General features: G+C 36.0%; 1 protein-coding gene across 3 annotated transcripts; it reads right to left on the bottom strand.

Moving 5' to 3' along the window:
* Positions 1-1,607: 1,607 nt before the first annotated feature.
* Positions 1,608-17,161, bottom strand: LOC141838849 (quinolinate synthase, chloroplastic). 3 transcript variants are annotated; one of them, XM_074726445.1, is made up of 8 exons: positions 16,255-17,161; positions 8,600-8,884; positions 7,294-7,512; positions 7,018-7,197; positions 3,340-3,846; positions 2,989-3,150; positions 2,420-2,493; positions 1,608-1,953 (listed from the first exon to the last, which is right to left on the bottom strand). In XM_074726445.1, the coding sequence occupies exons 1-7, from the start codon at positions 16,978-16,980 to the stop codon at positions 2,440-2,442; spliced, it is 2,133 nt and encodes a 710-aa protein (XP_074582546.1). In that variant the 5' UTR covers positions 16,981-17,161; the 3' UTR covers positions 1,608-1,953; positions 2,420-2,439. The 3 variants fall into 3 exon arrangements, with proteins under 3 accessions (XP_074582546.1, XP_074582547.1, XP_074582545.1); XM_074726446.1 differs by having other exon boundaries at positions 2,430-2,493; XM_074726444.1 differs by lacking the exon at positions 1,608-1,953 and having other exon boundaries at positions 2,068-2,493.
* Positions 17,162-21,781: the final 4,620 nt, after the last annotated feature.

Here is a 21,781-nt window from a genome sequence, read left to right as displayed (position 1 = left end):
CTTGTGTTCCCTAAACCTTTTAAAGGAGCACATTTCATTGTTTTTTTTTTTTCCAAATTTTTATGCCTATGTAATAATTTTGACAAAACTGATATATGAAACTAAAATGATTAAATCTCACTATAAATATGAATCTAAAATGGTTAAATTTCATCTCAAGTACTCTTATGTTTGTTCAATGCATTTTTTTAAATTTTTTTTGATAAATATAGGTCCATGTAGTGTTTTGCTAAAACTGCTATATGGAAGTAAAATGGTCAAATTTCACCACAAGCACTCATACTTACTAGCTCATTGGATCGTTTGGACTCATACAATGTCTTCCTTTTTCAAATTTCAAATTTAGGTTTATATAATAGTTTTGGATAAATTGCTATGTGTATCTAAACTAGTCAAATCTCACAAATAAAAATTTCCTCTGTATTCCACGAACCTTTTGGAGGAGTATAATTGATTCCTTTTTAAATTTAGACAAGTATAAGTTTATATACAAGTTGTCAAACTGACAAAACTACTACTCGAACTACAAATGGTTAAATTCCACCACAAGTACTTATCTATTAAAATGTTTCCTAAATCCTCTAAAGTCATTTGATGTCTTCATTTTTCAAATTTAGTTTATGATCATTTTAGAGCAATTTTGCCAAAACTGCTAGGTAAACCTAAAATTTCACCGCAAGCACTATTATGTGTTCTCAGACCATTTTAAAATCATTTGATGTTTTTCTTTTCAAATTTAGACAAGTAAAAGTCTATGATATAGTGTAGAATTTGAGCACCCCTCTTCAATGATCATCATATACACCCGAGTTTCGAGCACCAAGCATAGTGTGATCTTGAGCACTCACTTGCCCAAGACCTGAGTGTTTAGCACCATATCCTCACCCTCTCTCTAGGTCCGACCCGACAGAACCCATCTTTCAACCCGACTCACATATCCAACTCCTTAATCACAAATACGAGGGTATCACCACCGCGCTAGTAAGACTGGTAAGTTGTAAATTGAGTTTGACTATAGAATTTGAACAATCGCACATTTAGTGGATCCATTTGCTCCAAAGTTGTATCTTCAAAATGAATATTTAAACTGGAAAAAAAACTTACACAATGTTTCAAATATTTCAAATAAAACATTATCACAACGTGATTACAAAATCAGCTTATGTACTGTTCAGTACAAATCAGGAAACAAATAACTAATTTGACCAAAGTGAGTTATTTAAACATCACTGGGATGTGAACACTCAAATAAACATTGTAGGTGGAAATCAATCACATGATTTCAAGTGAAAATTTTATCACGAGCTAATTTTAAAAATGGCATTGATAAGATCCATTAGTATGTGAATATCTCTTGTTTTTGTGGAAAATAACTCAAACATAATTACAAGTGAAAATATCATCACAAGTTGAGTTTATGAAATCAACTAACGCAGACTGATTCTCGAACCAACTTGGAATTAGGAGGTAGGCCTAACATAAAAGAAAAGGAAAACAAGAGAGGTCCACGATGATAAATAAATAAATAAGTGCGCCTATTGGTAAATTCAAAAAAATAAAGGATGAGATCAAATATATTTGCCCTTGGGCAAATACATTGTATACTATTATTCCTCAGACTCCATGTCCTCCTATTTAGCCATCCAAAATAAATCCACCCTTACAGTTTCGATATGATTCAACATGTAAATTTCAATTAAACTAAAAAAACTATTAAATATTTTCAAATTGAAATCAAATCGAAACTGAGATGGATAGACTTCCAAATCAAACTGATTAAATTTAATTCTGATTTAGTTCCTCTGCATTCATGGCGGCAACTTCGGAGTCTTCACCCTTACAGTTTAATTCTAATAGTTGGCCCAAGTTTGACAACTTCGGAGTCTTCGTTCCAAACCCTTTATTGAGCTCCAACCTATACCTTTGAACGAGTCTGCGTAGGATGTTATGATTCTGCAATTATTGATGGTGCACATTACTAAATGCATCAATTTCACTTGATCAAGAAAAGTCATAAAGAACATTATCTACAACTCTGCGAAAAGAGAACTTGAATACAACGCCACATTTGAAAGTCAAACCGAATGGAGACCAAGATGAAAGGGCCTCATTCATTTTGATAAATAATTGTCGTAGAATAAATTGTAAGAATACATAAATTCTTCCATTACATAATATTTCTTATTGAGAAAAAAATGAATTATTTTAAAGGGTTTATCTATCTGTAGATGGCAAGATGTAACCAATAGGTATGGAAGAAGCTAATCCATTGAATCTTGTATGAACTTCATGATGGTATAGAAAACAACAAAGAAGTAAAACTCAGATAAACATGTTGGGCACGACAAGCGTTCTCCAGTAAAAGTGAAGATGGAATAATGCTCCATGAGAAATATGCAAAGACCTCCAGAGATGATACCTATACTTGCTGCTTCTGCATCAGGCTGAATCAAGGATCTGATTAACGAGTTTTTCAGGTAATTTCCCTGTTGCCTGAAGCAAAAGAGAAATTATGTCAGATGGCCCCTGAACTAACTGCAGCATAATTGTGTTACGATATCATAATTTTATGGCAGCCATAAATTCTCAGGAAAGCTTAACACACCAGACAAATTTAAATTAAGGACCACATAAGGAATTAACTACACGAAGTCTAAACATATCAGCGCAGAAGTTTGAAGATTAGTAAAGGATACTTGCAAAGTTCATGGGAAGTTTTACAAATAACAATGAAGAGCCACACAACTAAACCATCCCCACTGAGACAGTTTTTGGCTCCAATGGTTACTATTGACAGAAATCAGAAGAGAAATTGAAAACTACAACTGGGACAGAGCATGGATGAGGTTGAGATTTTGCAAGGGAGATAGGGAAGAAAATGATGATCTATACCCCAAGCTTGCACCAATGGCAAGGAAGAGATGTGAAGTTAATTACCAACCTTCTTCTTATTAGGAACTTTGAAATGGTGTAAGGAAAAAAACAAACCTGGAAGTGCCTCATGTGCAGAATTGGTTCACAGCCAATATCCGCAACTGACTTTCCACCAGGGGTTGTTGAATTAAATCTGCTTGCTTCATAGGCATGAATAGTGTTATCTTTGTCAGGAAGTTGATGGCAAACACTTAAAAGCGATCTCAGAGAGTTCATCTGTATACAAGACCAACTTTAGTGTACCTTGAAGTAGCTATACCTGTTAAAATATGCAAGTTGAAGCAATAGACAGCATTCATGCTAGAATATGAAGATGATCTGACAAACATCAGTTTTAGGTCTGGGCCGAGTCTAAAGAACACTATAGCATCATCCTATCAGATATACTAAAAATAAGTGTCTAACCTTCATGTATGGACAAGAAGCACAACCTCCATGGATAGAGCAACCTTCACCCGTGGTTACACCAGGAACAATAGCAAGTTTGGCATGATCATTTGCTATAGAATAATTTAGACCCTGAGAACCATTTAGAGAAGTCCTCGATACTGAATCTGATGAGACGGGGAAAACAATCTCAACTTTGATATTAGCACTGAATCTCTTTGAATTCAGGAGATCACGAACTGCAGCAACTATGGAAGTCACCATTCCTGATTCAGTTCCTAGCACAAACTGCAGATGATCATCAACATCTCTATCCAAAGCTTCCTGTAACTGAGCTTTAATAAAGTCTAAAATGTTCTTGGTGGAGCCTACGATTCCCATTCCTCTCCTCTTTGCTTCCATTGCCAAAGAAAACATCTCTCCAGGGACTTCAAAATGAGCTGTTAGAAAAGCATCACAATAGAGTTCTTTTATCCTCTCCACGACTTCATGACCAAAGAGATCGTGCACAATGCAGTTACCATCCTGCAGGTTCAAACTTTCATCAGTAAGAATGTACAAATCTTGTTTGGAAAAGCAAAAGACAATGACTAGAATGGAACACAATCTATTTGAGCAAGCAGCAAGTGGGAAACAAGTATCGACAGGACTACAAATTTCCTCAATCTCATCATAGCAATTACTATTTAACAAACTTTTAAATTGGAGGACTCTCAGATGTCTTAAATTTACTAATATACCATCAGACAGTAGAATACAATCCAGGTTAAGTAATTGGGATAGGATCAGCATCTGGCAGCCAATACAAACAACCAATTATTGCCTAGAATCTTCCAAAAGGGAGCAAGGATGGGGGCATATAAAGAAAGGGGGATGGAATACTATTATTGTTCAAAACAAAGGCCAACATTCAATCATTATAATCATAGTTGCTAAAATGAAGAATAAGGTTTTAGAATTCCTTTTTGGAAGATACACATCAGTTAGAGTTGCTAAAATGAACTTTGGAGACCAACATTCAATCATTATAATCATAGTTGGCATAGTCAGAATCCGTATCAATATTGACAGGTCCAAAATTCTACTTATCAACTATAATAAATCAGTATTCAGTAGGATCACTATTCAATGTGATTATTAATACTTCAGTAAGATCACTCAGTGTGATTATTAACACCGAATTTAAAATTTCTTATAGTATAAGTTTAAATATTTAATAAAATATTATTGGTAATATCTTAATAAATATTGAATGAATGCAAGAGTTGCAATATGAGTTATAAATTAAAAAAGAAATATAATAACACCTTAATAATGTCTATTTAAATTATCTCCAACTATAGTTAGGAATTGATTATTAAAATTTCATTAAACCCTAAGTTAAAAAAAATAAAATAAAAATCGCGATGGGCCATGCGCGCGCGACCCATGCAATAAAGCGCGTCGCCTATTGCCGAGCTCAGGCGACACCTCCGGAGGCGTTTCCCGATCGGAACTCCTGTGTCGGTGCTGTGCCGGTTTGTCGGCGGAATCGCCAGTATCGCTTGATACGGCTCGAGATTTCAATCCATGATAACACCTTTATAAGACACCAATATTGATAGAAAATATTATTCAATAATTCTTCTTCAAACTTTTATATATATATATATATGATATCTAAAGTAGCTAAACAGAAGTGTCAACAATGAAGAACAAAAATTATCAACTATTTACTATTGATTGTAACCATCTTAAATGAAAATGTCAGCAAGGGATGATACAAAGGTTATTAAGAAGATTTGTTGCCAATGTAGAAGAAGAGACAATGTGTGGAATAATTAAGTCACGGCCTCATGTGATTGTGAAAGGCAGAAAGGAGGTTAGAAGGGATGCTAAAAGGAACAGATGCAAGTTACAATCTCATAAGATTATGGAAGGCAAAAGGGATGTTAGACATCCTTCCACATTGAGTTGGCGAGGTGAAAGGAGAAGGGAAAGCGATGATAGGGGAAAACAGTGAAGACAAGGTGGGTGCATGATAGATACAAATCAACCAATCTCATGAGATCATGGACTGATCAAAGACAGAATAGGAACTCGAAGTGTTAAGGGAGGGGAAACGAAGCAAGTCCCCTTTAAATTAACTAGGTTATTATTAGTTATTTAATATCATATTACATATAGAATATATAACTAATAATTAATTATGTGAAATATAATTTAATTAATGTATGGTATATATGATTACATTACGTAATAATAGTTCAGGTCATGTTTTTAATTCTTTACAAAAAAACCCCCAAAAAACAAAGTAAAAATTTTTGAATCATCAACCCCCCCCCCCCCCCCCAAAAAAAAAAAAACAATCATCAAAAAAAAAACCTGCATCCTGCATTTCTCCTATCAGATATTTAATAACATATTACATATAGAATATAAGTTATACTATATGAGATGTAATTTAATTATTATGGTATATGTGACATGTAACATAATGGTTCAAATCAAATTTCTTTGCGTCTTATATAAAAACCCAAAAAACTTGGCCCAAACCCAAAGTCAAATATTTTGAATACCAAAACACAACTCAAAACCCGAAAAGCTCACATTTTTTAGGTTAGGTCAGGTCAGATCAGTTCAATTTTTGGTACAGATTAGATACATCAGTATCTTTGCACACCCCTATCTGCCACCACCATATCCTCTATAGGTGTACAAAGGCCATCGGTAGCACCCACCCACAATAGGCACCTCCACTGATAGACTCAGCAGTCCTCTTGTCCGACTCTGGTTTACTTATTTCCCTTCATGATGGTAAAGGATCCAGTAGCTGTCACTCTCTTACTCAAGTTTTTTTTCCTTTTATAACTGCTATCTTGCTCTTTGTGAGGTTTTTGTCAATGCTATTTCTATAAACAGATCTTATCAGGAGGTTATAATTGATTCCAGGTGAAAACATGGGATTGATGCATAAATAAATTCTCTTAATTCTCGTGAGACATTATAGTATTTGGTCTTTGACTCACAGTTTTCAAGTATCGATGCAAAAATAATGTTGATGAAGAGTTTAAGTATGAAAGGCATGTTAAAAAAATTCACTTTAGCAGCTACAAAGATTGGACTTTGACACAGTAAAGCATAGAACTCTATAGAGCTTCATCATGGATTGCTCCTTTTATTTTTCTATAAGTATTACAGAAGAAATCCTAGGAATTAAAAACATCTCAAGGATCAATTTATTATTAAAAAATGACACAATCTCAGTAACTGGCGCTGAAACAGCATAAAATGTGAAGGGACTTCTTTCTCAGCTGAAATGTGTGTTTCATTTTTTGGAGATGCTACTCAATTACAGACCAGTTGCTATGACAACTATACATGATTAGAAGCTACATCCGAATATGATATTGAAGATCTACAATATCTGTCAGTTGATGTTCACAATCTTATAATATCTGTCAACTGGTTGGGAAACCTAAGTCTCAATTACACCAATTTTCCGCAGGTATGGAAACAAACAGAAATGCATATATAGAAGCTAACTTCATTAGTTAGGTTTCAACTCTCTGTAAACTTTCACAACTAAACATGTGATAAAAACGCATTCCTAATAGGGATTATCCAAAAATATTAAAACCAATAGCAAAAATCTGATAAATTATACTTCACAAACTGTTGTTGAAGAATGTACCAACACTAGAATGCTTCACAAACCTGATAGTAGTGAAGCCTGCTTAGTAAGGATCTTACAGAGTCTCTATTGTGATCTTGATGTATTCTTGATATCTCTTCATCTGTCATGTCAGCCATTTGATGAAACAACTCCACAATGTTTGCTCCCATGTAGGAATCAGGACCATACCATACATTCAAATCTGGTATCTGAGCAAACGCCTAGAAAAATTTGTTAAAACTAATTAAAGATCTTTCCAGGAAAACATGAGATTAATAAATAAAAAAAATGACTACTGTGTTCCAAGGATTGTCAACCTGCAATATAGTTTTGACAACATTAGATGAAGTACAAGTGATTGTTGGTACTAGCTCATGTCCATAAGCCTTTGTCTCCAAGGAAGTATTTATGTAAATCACATGTAACGAAGGAGGTGAATTTGATGCTGCCTCCAGAAATTGCATATACATTGGACTAGCTGCTGCATCCGCTAAAGAGCAACCAATTATGTCACTGGACATTCTGTAGACACCAACCTGTATGAAATCTACACAGGTTCAAGTCTTCCAGAAAATAAAACTAACAAGTGAAATTCAATTTTTCTCTACGATTTCTTTTCTTCCATGTCAGTTTCATAAGGTAGCAATATGGATTCAGGAACACTTTTAATTTATGCAAATCTAGATTCACACAGACTAGTTTATTTGTTAAATCATGCTGAACATTTTATTTTATTTCTTTAGTGGTATCAGAGTTATTGTTATATGCATGATTAATGCTTTTAGAAAAAGCTACATCAGGTAACACTTTAGATTTCTAAAGTAAGTGTATATTCTAGGAAAGGTGATCATCTCTAATCAGTCATTTGAATTAGAAAAAGCTACATTTTGCAGCAAGATTCGCTATTCAGCCCCCTTCTAACTTCTTGTCATTCATGCATTCAGTGCTAACATAACGATAGTTACATGTGAGCTCATCTAGATAAAATAACTAATGACTAAGTTGGAACATGTTCCTAATGAGCAAATGAATTATATTATGATTATGGACATAGCCACTAACACATTGTTACACAAGTATTAAAAAAATCCATTGAGATTGATTGTTATTTCAACAAGAAAATGGATTTACTAACTAAACTCTTAAGGTTCTAAAATTGAGTATATTTTAACATACTGAGATTTCATAATATCTTTGAGAATGCTTGAGAAGGATTTTATTAAGAATCTAAAATATCATACATTATAAGGTATAAGAAGTAATTTCACGTTGATGCAGAATAAATATACATAGAGAGCAATAGCGTGGGTGAAGAACACTATTTTTTCTCTAAACTTCTACAAAAGCATAATCAACCGCTATATTATTAAGAATCTAATTAGAAATGTGATATATTATAAGGTTTAAAGGGTAATTTTACATTAATGAATATTTACTGCTATGGGTGAAGAACCCTAAATTTTCCCATAACCTCTACAGAAACATAATCAACCACTGTTGGCTTTAACCTTAGTTTGAAGAATCAGAATGCAGTATACAGGTTCCAAGGTCAAAACCATATTTATATTACGAAATTATTGCACAAATGTTCATTTAGAAACAACTAAAAGAAAATCACATTACCTTCTCAAAACCAGCCTGATCAAGTATTGCACGAACATTTTCGGACATGAAGTCCACACCAAGGACTGTGATATAGTCACATCCAGCTTCTGCCATCTTAACAGCACTATCTGCCATTACCAAGGAATCAGATATGTGGATGTGGGGCCACAACTTTTGGGCTGCAGTTAAAATGCCCTGAACCTCTGGATCCATGTAAAAGTGTGCTACTACCCCAATTTTCTTTTTTCTTAGCACATTCACCAATTCTTGGATCTTTGAACCATCAGGAGATAAGAACATTGCCTGGAATTAAGCTATGGATGGATGAGAAATTCTCAAATTACCAATTATGTCAAATAGAAGAACAGCACATTATATTATAGCTTTTGCTAGAAAACAAGACAGGATGAAATTTTAAATAACAGATATTACAACTTCACAAAAAGTACCTATATTTCGCAAGCACAGATCAGCCTTAAATATTTGAAAACATGCACTACAAATCCATCTGGGTAAGGGTGTGCCTACATGCACACCCAAAACGCATAGCATAAATGTCAATTCAATATGATACTGGACCAGCACAGTCATCAAATGTAATCTAGAGTCCATTTAATGATGTACCCTCTTTCACACAGTTTCAACAATAATACAGCCTATAGAGAGTGAAAAGGGTAAACAATTTAACAGGAAAAAAAAGTAAAAGAAATTATATTCGACCAAACAACAAAGCATTTTTTGTAGCAGAAAAATATCTGTCAAGAAGATTTCTGAGATCCAATTCTAGACATAAAACCTAATAATATAAAAAATGGGGATATTCACCTTAATCAAATGCCAGGTTTCAAATGAAAGGTATTAACCATAAGTGACAATACATACTGGTCAGGAATTATTCTCAACTAGAATTTCAGGCAATTGAATCAGTAGGAAACATTACATAAAGTACACTAAACATTATGCTCGAACAAGAAAAACATCCAAACTGACTTTAGAGAGCATCAAATGGTATTGCAGTCGAACCAGGACATGAAACACTGGTGCTAAAATCGGCTCACATCAAGAATAGGTTTATGCAACTCAGTCCTGAAACAATTAGTCTTTCTTATGGTATTTATTGTGAGAGGTGGGGAAATGAGACTTATTCTTTTCACTTCAGGGGACCAGATTTTTCATGCACGAAAAAGTAATCAAATTTGATGCCATTAAAACTTCAATTGGATACGACCATTGCAACAACAAGAACATTGGAAGTCGAGATGGCTTTAATCAACTCTTGATAAGAGGGATGTGGTTTTGTCAGGAGAACTGATGTTAAAAATGAAACTGTACATCTCAAATTCACAAGATCGAAGAAGATGAAAACTAAAAGAAGACCAAGGAATGGAAATAGTAGGTGAAGCTTACTCTTTTTCTTTCTTAAACAGGAGAGACCAACCAACAGCAACAAGAATGAAAAGTCCATCAAAAAAGGACTTTCTTTTACTGGAATTGAATCAATGGCAACTCACACTTCAAAAATAAAAAATGAAAGCTCAGTAGGGAATTTTCAAAAATACATAAGACTATATGAGAAAGTGCTAACAACTGAAGGGAGAACTCTAACTCAATGTTGGGATAGGCATATGCATTAGGAAAGCTAGCTAAGCTTTATCACCTGGATTTTCCTTCCAAGAAAATACCTACAAAGGGAGAAGAAAATTCCCTAATTGAAAGGTAAATCCAAGCCAAGGGCATGAAATTCATGTTGTAAATAGGACTCAATTGAATCTTCTATTGAAGCTGAAATAATGCATGTTTATTATCTATTAATGTCAGATTAACATTATAGTCACGCATGCTTAGTATACAATGGGCACTCCTACTTAATCAAAGATAAGAGGAAAAGCCCCCAGTTCCCCTTTCTCTTTCCATTCAGTCTGTCCTTGGGAAAAAAAACAGGTGCTCTATCACTAGAGTTACCTTGCTTATCTGAATCTTGCTTTCCCTTCTGTTGTTAGGGAAAAAAGGGGAATGGATAAGTCTCATAGACCCTTCACCATAGAGATTCATTCCTAGGTATCTTTCTCATAAGTTGAGCATAAAGAAAAATTAGATGCGGAAAATATTCTCATCTCATAAATCAATCGCAATGTTTCCTTCTTTGGGATGAACCAAAAAAAAATCAATGAAGCTAATGATCTGTTCTTCAAAGAAGAGACGGAAAATGAAGATACAGTTATTCCTTGCAGAAAGGGACATCCAAACTATATTCAGACCACCAGGCACTGAATTTTTTATATAATCACAAAGAAGCTAGGTGTTAAACATGCTAGCGTGTTAGGTGTGTTAAATTCCTCAAGGAGTACACTTTTATAGTGAAATACCAGCCCAAAGAGGTTAACAAGTCCGCCAATGCAATGTCAATTAGTGGACACTTTACACTGGATCAGTTTGAAGGTAATAGGTTTGGATGCAACAAAGATGAGCACCCCATGTATCATGACTGGAGCATTTTTCAAGACGCGCAACACAAACCATTATAATTCAAATGACTGATTAGAGATGATCACCTTTCCTAGAATATACACTTATGTATTCATCAGGTAACACTTTAGATTTCTTAGTATTGGAGTTGTACAGAGGTGGCCTTACAGATCATTTTGGGATTAGCAAAACTATAACTCTTCCTAGATAGATTCATGTAGTCATCCTTGAGACGAGACACAAAAAATTCTCAATGTCACAAATGTCAAATAGCCAAAGCCACCAAACAAAACATATATTAGACATACACCACTGCATTTCAAACACATGATTCCATAATGAAATTGAAAATTATATTAACTCAAAATTTATGTAATACATAGGCTCCTAGCCCCTTTTATAGTTTAATACCACAATTTATTCTTTATAAAATAAAGAACTTTTTAATAAAAAAAATACCTAATTATCCCTTTCAAATAAAATTGAACCACTTTTATGGAAACTACCAATGCTATCATATCCAATAATTTGTAGAATCATGACCATATGATTTATAGAATATTTTCAGCTGAATTTTTAGAATTTTCTACACTCCTCTCAAGCTAGTAAATAGATGTTTATCATTCCAAACTTGGATGCAATGCTTTAAAACAGTAGGCTAAGTATATTTGCAAGTTATCCATGTGAAGATATTTAAGGGGTACAAATCTCCTTAATGAGGTGTCTATCAATTTTAATGTGCTTTATTCAATTGTATTGTACCAAATTGTGAGATACATTAATCACCAGCTTTATACATAATTTCTCCTTAATGAGGTGTTACCACTATCAATTTTAATGTGTTTTATTCAATCGTATTAAGATTTGGGTGTATACCAAATTGTGAGATACGTTAATCACACAAACTTATTGTTGTCACAATTTTTTGTCAAAGTCTCATTGGGTCATCCCCTTGATTTTCAAGTCTTTTAAGTCCATATAAGGCTTTCTTCAATTTACATGTTGTATATAGTTTTAATAAATAATACCCTCTTGTCCTTATATCTTCTTATTAATTCATTCACTCTATATTTCACTGTATACTCCCTATCGATTTCTTTGCTACTTGCAATTTACTCATTCAATTAATCCACATTTTGTTCTTCTTCACTAATGCCTCCATTTCTTTATTCATAACTTATTTATATTTCTCATTGGATAAAGCCTTGAATATGGTGGTAGGTATGACGAAGTTAACGTTAACCAAGAATATTTTATATGATGTTGAAAAATGTTTAGAAGATTAGAAATTCACAAGATGATATAAAAGTTGTTTTGTGCACTCTCGAGGTCCTTTCCTAATAGCAACAGAAAGGTTTAGGTCCTCATCACCTACATGAGATTTAAGTTTCAACATGTAATAAAGAATTAAAAATTGTTACCTTATTAATCTACACAGACAGGATTTGACACATATTTGGAATAATTTCAAACATTGACTTAAACATTGGAAGTAATGACAACTCAAACAAGAAATCACCATCATTATCTTCAAATATAGAATTCTACCTCTGAAGATTAAGTGTGATGAAGTAAGATAATTGTTGATTGAAAGTAACATCTGCCATCCGTCAACACATAGAACTTCTTTAATAGAGGACGATAACATTTGTACTCTTTTTAAACCAAGGAACAACCTATAAATATGCATTTTAACACCTTTGGGTCTAGCTTTCCTCTATTTAACCATGCACATGGATAAATGACACACTCAAATATTCAAGAGACAAGATTATCTTTAGTGTGTATATTTGGATAGAATGTTGAGTCTTTTCCATTAGACTCTTGAACCTAGGATTTTAAAAGGCAGACAATTTATAAGATGAACGGCCATAAAAAGTATTTCTCCAAAAAAAGATTTAGGCATATTTTTTTTGGAATAAAAGAGCTTAGGTTGATTGTAAGAGATGACCATTTTTTTTCTACGATTCTGTTTTATTATGATGTATTAACACAAGATAATTCATGTACTATTCTTTAAAAAAAACAGAGCTAGGACTCAATTGAAATAATCACAAGCATTATTTGTTTTAAATATTTTGATATTAACACCAAATTAATTTTTAAACATGGAATAAACAATTGGAAAGATATTATTAACATCATATTATGTTTTAGTAAAAAAAACATCTAAGTAACACGGGAACAATTATAGATAAATGGCACAAGCCATTTTGCTCCATAAACATTAGTAGTAGAAGGACCCTAAATATTAATATGAATGAGATTAAAAAAGGAAAAGTGCTTCTTTTATTACTTAATGGAAAATAGAAAAGCCACACATATGTTTAGCAAATTCACACACTTTGTAATAGAAATCTCAACATTTATACTTTGGAATAAAGACGGAAACAAAACTTTAATGGTTCTAAAAGATGGATGCCCAAATCAGTGGTGGTGAAGCCAAATCGCATCATTATTAGACAAATAAAGTTATGAAACTAAAGAGGTAAGAAAGGTAATGTTTGATTGACCCAGTGTTTCAAGATAGTAAAGTTCATCTCGTTCTTAAGCATGTCCAATCATTTCCCCGAATTCTTGTCCTGAAATACAAAATAACTACAATGAAAAACCACATTGGAACATAAATCTTAAGCTTTTAGATAAAGATAAGGTTTGTGGATAATTTGGAGATATAAAGAACATTTTCTTAAGATTAATAATGAGCTTATGTTAGCATCTACTGCACATGCTACAGTAATCAAAGAACCATCGGTTGTGGCTATTTTTCTATTGCTGGGATATGGAGAGTAAATGGAAAAGACACTTGATGAGTGGGTGATAAGATCGGTAGCTCTAAATCCATGATCCAAGGGTTTGAAAAAGGGTTATATCAAAGGCATTTAATCCAATAGAGGATGATAACTTACCCTAGTACACAACTATACAAGTACCAAAAGGCTTGTTAAATTACCAATAAGAGATCTCAACCTCTTGTTGGGTACATCCAACTCCTTTGGTGTTACTTCATTTTGTTGTGTAATGATGAGCCTTTAGTTGTCCAAGTATTCTACTATTAGGAAATAGAGTTTTCCTGTGTTTGTGGTTGGATTATTGCACCACTAGCTACCATAGCAGAGCTTTCCATGCTTTGTGATTTGAGCATAAGTCTTCTTTTGCTTTCCTCCCGTCGAACGAGTGCTACCACTTCATTAAAGCACGAAAATTACCATGAATCTTGATTCTCACTTAATTAAATTATGGATTGTCTTAAAAGAAAATTAGTTCTTGTCATAACCTTTTCAATTAATTGGCAGATAATGCCTTGTATAGCAACTATTGTTTTCGCCTTCACCTTGTATACTTGCACAACATCTCTTGCTTTTGAATATATTTGTTGCATTGCATCCAATTGTCCTTAACAGTAGCCAAGAACATACACGTCTCACTGATCTCAGAAACCATTCAATTCCATAGCCACGTCATAATCATTGAAATGCTCTTCATCCCATACTTTAAACCAAGGATCTCCAAGTTTTGGTCCTATACCTGTAAGATGACCTAACTTTCCCTTTCCTTTAAGCTAGTATGAACAAGTTGGAACCACTTGAGATAGTTATTTTCATTCAATTTATAAGCAACCTGGATATTTTATCTCCAAATTATTGAGATCGAATGACCTCCTCTAATTGTGCAATAGCAGTTGTTTCTACAACTTTTGGAATTTTTATAAATGGTCCAACAAAGATAAATTATCAATGATAAAGAATAGAGAAAAGAATTAAGCTATGAAGGCCGATAAAAAGATTATGAAAAGCATTCTCTTTTGTCTTTAGAAACTGGAACAGCACAAAATAAAAAAATAAATAAATAAATAAAATTCTAAGCCTTTTTTATAAATTGATAACATGATTAGGGTTATGAACGAGTCAAGTCGAGCCAAACCATAGGTACCCAACTACAACTTCCCGGTATTTATGTTATGAATATTTTTCAAATGTAATGCAAAACATCTATATTTAATAAATTCACGATGTGCCATATAGGCTATTTACCCGAGCGAGTGGATAGAACAGGGAACGGAGTATCAGTGGAGAAGGATCAACAGTGGAAAGGGAAAAGAAGGGAGGAAAAAAGAAAAGGGGAAACAAGGAAGTCACAGCTGTCACAACTAGATTGCGACAGCAAACTCACGGCCAAGCCGCTGCTGCAAATTGCCACGCCACAGCTGATGGCTAGTCTTTGAGCTTGGAGCTTACCACAAGCTCACAAACTTGGTGGGGGTTTTCAAAAGAGGTTCAGATTATTGATTTGCTGGAGACTTTGATTAGGAAAGAAAAAAAACTCGTTCTACCTGATTTTGGATGTACAAGAAAATAGGCAAAAATCAATCGGTGGACGGATTTTAGATCCGTGCTTTCTTTAATTTTATGTGAAGTAAATAGAGGAAAGTGTCTTAACTCTTGTGCAATCCATTGTTTTCCTGTTCCATGTTTTCAAAGTAAACAGGGCGATAAAGTACAAGACATCTTTGATCAAAAGAAGAATAAGCAGGCGAATAACAATGTAGCAGTCAAGGATATCCAATAATAAATTACTACTGTGCAAACTTAAGAAAAGCCAACTAAAAAGATTTAGCATATAAAGATCAACTGGAAACCCAATAATGACTCAGAAAACGTGTCAGATAAAAGGATATAGATTTGCTGACACCATACAAAAACATTTGAAAAACCATTAAAAAATTCACATATACAAAAGATAGCCTGATGTTGATGTTTGATTCTACACATTTATGCACATGTCCCAAGGTATTGTATTCATTTAATGTGCATGAACAATTTTGGATCCAAAACCACTGATTAATTATACTACTGTAATCTAGGTTGACAATGAATTGGAAAGACATCAATCACGATGACAAATGAAAGACCTTACCAAGCATTTGCTAATTCATTTTCACTAACAAATGGAAGCCAAAAACAGACATCAAGCAAAACTTGCATATGCGCAAACAGCATAGTGCACATATGAAATAACTTAATGAAAACTTAACTCCTAACTGGCATGAAAACAATGGTAAAAGAAACACCATGCGTCCAATCTTGACAACGACACACATAAAAAACATAAATAACTTGAATCGAGTCCAGACAAAATCAGGAACACTTTTTAGGTAAGATTTTCTCAGTGAACATGTCAGCTAAAGTTGGCGGAAAACTGCTCACCTGAGCTTCGGCGTAGCTCCCCTTGGCCTCGATCCCATCGGCACCAATGATCAAGGATGGAAATGGCTCAACTGGCGGTCGACCTTGTTCCTTGGCGATCAAAGCTTTGGTCCTCTTCTGCATGCTAATCAGCACATTGTGCCACGTGTTAACCCTCGACGCCGCCCGGACCGACAACCCGACCACGTTCAGATCACCAAAATCCTCCGGCGTCATACCCAACACCTCCTCGGGCAGCGCGCCATCGAGCACGGAGATGAGGCAGGCGCAGAAACCCTTGGTGATCTCGGAATCGGAATCGGCGGCGAACCTCATGCGGCCGAGGCCATCCATGGCCACGGAGAGCCAAACCTGGGCGGTGCAGCCCATGACACGATTGGCGGGGACGCGGTCGGACTCGGGGAAGGCCGGAAGGGAGGAGGCGCATGCGAGGAGGCGCTTGACGCGATCAAGAGACTCCGGAAGGGAGCGGAACTCATCCACGAGGAGCCCGAGGCGGTGGCCGGCGGGGGTGGGGGCCGCGGCGCGGTCGTAGGCGACGGCGGAGCAGGGGCGAGGGGCGGGGTTGGGGGTGTGAAGGCAGCGGACGGCGAGAGGCCGAGCAGGCTGGTGCGGGCTGCATCGGGCGGAACGAGGAAGAGGAAGAAGGTGAGAACTAGGGTTGGGGTTGCAAGTAGGGCGGGTGGCGGCGTTGAGGAACCTACTAGATAGAGCCACCGCCTCCATGGCTGTTGCTCTTGTTGCCTCGGGCTAAGGTGGTGCGCTTCCTCTCCCCTTTCCCGATCTTATATCGGCGCAGCAGAAGGAGAGTAGAAAAGAGGGGAAGAAGCAAAAAGAGGAGTCGACGGAAGTGGAGAAGACGACTGGTGCACGGAGGAGACGGCTAAACGAGAAATTGCGACGAAGGAGGTAGCTTGGCCAATGCGGGTGCAATTCGCCGTGGTGTGGCTATGGCCTATGGGCCCCCTTTTTTTTTCAGTATTTCGCGCATTTTTGCACTTCCACCCCTGCATATATTTGAATTATTTATTATTCATTAGCATCCTAAACTAAAAATAAAATTTTTATGGTCATAATGATAGATTTATTAGATTGGATACAGATTAATTCCTGATAATTTCATCACCTTCGTGTATGTCCTTCCACCTATGAGACTAACTACTACGTTTTGTGATTTATTTATCTATATCTTATTGTGGAATCGACTATATTGAATCGTTTGAAATGAATGAAATTATTTTTTTATAGAAAATTAAATAAAAATTAAAACGACATCATTTTTAAATAAAATAAATTAATATCTAATATATTTCTCATATAAAAATATTTTTATTTTAATATTATTAAAATATATAATAAATTACTTTAATTTGATAGAAAATTATTATATCAAAATGATCTTTATTAATTTAATTAAAATATATAGCATCTAGTATAATTTTTTTTATTTAGTCTAAATACTAAATTAAACTCTGAACCTAAATATTATATCTTAAATTCTAAATTTAAAAAATAAAATAAAATGATACTATGTTCTCACAAGATATGCAACAGTATAATATATCATTTATATATAGAGAGAGAGTTTTGATATTTTGCGCGACACCATCGTGCGCGCCCGTGCGCGACAGCCAATCCACCGTCCATCACGCGCAATTGCGTAAATCTGACCGTCCAAAAGTAGGAATGCACAGTGTCGCTCCCTCGACCCCCGTCGCTTCCGATCGTCGTCGCCGCGCCGTCCGGCCACCGTCGGCAGCCGGACCGAGCCCGATCGATGCGCCACTCGTCGGCGCGTCGACAGGTGCTGGATTCCGGATTCCGGTGGGATTGTGGCCGGAATCCGACCGCAATTCGGTCGGAATCCAGTGCAGCCACTACTCGTCGCGATTCCGACGAATCGCGATTTTCAGCCAAATCGCTATCGGAGACCGGCCGAGGAAGGACCACCGGCGGTCGGCAGTCGGCGGTCGGAGAAATCGGCCGCAATTCGCCCGCAAGTGGCTCGGCACCGCAATCGGAGGTTTCCGACTAAATTTGCTAGATTCCGGCCACTATCCGGCCGGAATCTGACGTCGACCGGTGCGTCGATGAGTCGCGCGTCGATCGCGCCCGGTCCGGCGGTGGTCGGACGGCGCGGCGACGGCGGCGGCAGCGGACGGGTCGCGTTGTCGCGCAAGGGTCGCGTATGTCTCCGTCGCGCATAATATCAATAATATATATATATATATATATATATATAGGCTTATAATTAGATGAATTAAAACACACTATTGACGGCAATTAACATTCCTTCTATCGGAAAAAAAAAAAAAAAAAAAAAAGAAGAAAAACTAAGAAGTGGGATTTTGAAAACGACCCCCCCCCCCCCCCCCCCCCCCCCCCCCCCCCCCAAATTTGACCATAGTAAAGGAGGAAGGTCTATTTAATTTGAAGTTTCCACCGTCATTGTCCGTTGTCACCATCATTGCCGTCGTCCTCAAATTAAGAAGAAGAAAAAAACAAATGGGAAGAGGAGTAGAAGAGAAAGAGTAGTAGTCAAAGGGGAATATTGGACTTTTATCTTTCTATTGGCTTCACTCGTATAATCGAGTTAGTACTCAAATAGCAGAGTTGTTATATTGAACAAAAGTTGATTCTAACTTCATTCTATTGGGATTTATCCCCTCCTTTTTAGAAGGTCATTCGATACCAAGATTTACTCACTTTATCTCATTATGGGACCAACAATAAGGAACGTTCAAAGTGAGCATTATCACTTTTTGCTACCTCGTGTGGTTCGAATTGGGTTGGCCATTTGGTTTTGCCTTTCCAGAAAGATGATGATATCTCTGTCTTTGCTTATTTGACCTTTGGGGTGTGATAGGGACGGCAAGGCAAGTTGAAGTTGCATCAATTTCTAACGCAATTGGATACCTGACAAAGTGAGGATCACAATTTTCGATTTCGATCTTTTTGCTTTTCCTCTCAATTATTTCATCGTTGACATTATGCATTTTTTTCTGAATTTATTCTTTTTTGTCTTATCATAGTGGCTTGGATTTAAAGCTAAGTTGGAGCTCATGATTATTGCGATCGTCGTTCGTGATCATGAGCTAGTGGCTATGATTCGAGACTAAATTGGGAGTGTTTGAGGCATTGGCCATGAATTTCACTTTAGTAAAAAAGTGAAATCCACCACTCCAACAGTTTCATATGGTCAATCTGATCATCTGTGAAAAGGTAAATCGAAATGTTACCTCTTCACAACTATGGACTTTACAATTAGGCTAGAGCTTGCAACTATCATGATCGAGATCATAATCAAATTGTGAATGATTCTAGGTTTGATTGTTATTATTATTGTTGTACTCATGATTCATAGCAAACCATAGGACTTGCGGCTTGAGTTTGGCTGATTGATGGTTGTTAGTTTAGGAGTTTATCAACCGGAGTTTACTATGAGAATTTGAGATGAAGGACAAAAATTCATTCCATTCAATTTCATACGAATGCAAAAAAAAGATTAAAAATTAATCTGTAAATGCAATTAGAATCCGTCTGTGTATCATTTTAAGATTGAGTAAACAGAGAATTTTTTTAAAAAAAAAACCAAAACGCAATCTCTTTTTTTTCATCCATCTTCCAGAATTAACAGACATTTACCTTAAACAAATATTTCCATTTGATATATATCTTCCAGAAAAGATGTCATTGATTTATCCATAGACAATCAAAAATTCATTAAATGTATTAAGCTCTTATGACATTATTATATTCTTACAAATCCAACTAATCTTAAAGGTGGACAATAATCTTCCGGTTCATCCACCAGATAAATTTGAAAATGCAAACTTCACAACTAATGTTCTAAATTTTTCATTTTATTAAAAGAAAAATACATCATAATTGATATTTAAATTGTGAATGATTAGTTAATCTATTAAACGCTTTGTCACTATATCATGCTCGAGGTACTTACTTTAAAAAAAAATGTTTAGAAGGTAAATAATTTTTATATAGCACATGATACACAAAGCGAAAGACATGCATTAGAATATTGAGAAACATCATCTCAACATCAAGAACATATCCCTGGTATTAGTGGCCATCACACGTTTATCATAACAAAAAGATCATGCAAAATATAATCAAGTATTTAGCTCTAGTCAAGGACCCATCGCCTCAATATCTCTGGAGGAAGACCTTCAACCTCGCTTGGAAATGCTTATGTCATGTCATATTTGAAGTCTAAGCCTTCACCCTATCCCAAAGAGCAACACTAACTAGACACCAAAAGAAGATAAGGTCTAATATTTCATCTGTCCGCTTGCATAGAAGGGCAGATTTTGCACGGCTCATACTCCAACTTGTCCTTGGTGTGTAGGCAACCATGTGCGAAGAGCTAAAGGGCAAACTGACACTTGGGCATGAGGTAGGGCTTCCACACAACCTTTGCTCATGCCATTGGGCTAACTTCGAGACCGGAAGAAATCATATAGAGCTGTTGTTCTGCATTGGACAGATTCAAACAAAGTGGACAGAATGTTTTGTGCCTGCTGTTTGGAACCGATCCTGCTGCACAGTATATCCCTAAGTTGTAGTAGTTTCTTGATCAAAGGTGAGTCCACAACCTTGGCATTCCAGTCCCACAAGTCTACATGTTGGAGGTACTTATGATGGACCATTTCATCCAAAGGGAATCCTTTTTCCATTATAGATTCCATAAAGACTTGCATAGCACAGCTGAGTTCCAAGCTTGCAAGTCTCAAAAAAATTCCATACCCTCCTTCCTTCGTCTTTGGCTAAACACATCATGGCCCAAGAAATAAGCAGGTGTTTGGACGTCCAAACGAAGGAGCGACATATGACATAGAACTTGTCGACTAATAACAATCATGCGACTCAAATGAAAAGCTTCAAAGGGTAATATTATTATGGAGCTTGATTCTCCCATACAAGTACGCCACAACTGTTTGATGATACAATGATGGACCTCCAACGAACAACAATACAAAGGTACACGATGCAAAAGCACGAGGTTAGGTTCACCACCTTTAACCTCCATCTAATCCAAGTTAACATACCAAGAAGATAAGCAACAAGAGAAACCAACCAAAGAAACTTCCCCGAGAACCAACAACTCTTCGGATAGATGAGAGCAAGTAACAAATTCTACTTCTTGTGGTTGCAATTTTCAAGCAACGGATAAGAGGTCTATCATCAAAATTCCTACTGACCATGGCAATGAATTCTGAGCTAGCATGTTCGACAATGACAAAGGACCCTTGTAAGAGAGAGGGTACAATAATAACCCATCAAGCAACCCTGTTTGCCGTCTCTGGAAAAAGAGATGGCAAACACACAGACCATGAAGCACACGACTTTCTAATCGAGGCAGGAGGTACAATGCATGAGAATTTCCAGTACTAAATGATGAAAACGAACCTCATCAGAGTGGATTGCCCATTCTACCCTCAGTAAATCCCTTTGTGTTGGTTCCAGACGAATAAACTTGTTACCTGCAAATAAGCAACTCATTTGACCA

The sequence above is a fragment of the Curcuma longa genome, chromosome 11 (assembly GCF_044706935.1).
Source record: "Curcuma longa cultivar G26 ecotype Majalengka, Jawa Barat chromosome 11, ITB_CL_G26_1.1, whole genome shotgun sequence".
Taxonomy (NCBI): domain Eukaryota; kingdom Viridiplantae; phylum Streptophyta; class Magnoliopsida; order Zingiberales; family Zingiberaceae; genus Curcuma; species Curcuma longa.
Note: the sequence above shows the minus strand (reverse complement) of the source record. Positions and strands in the feature narration are given on the sequence as shown.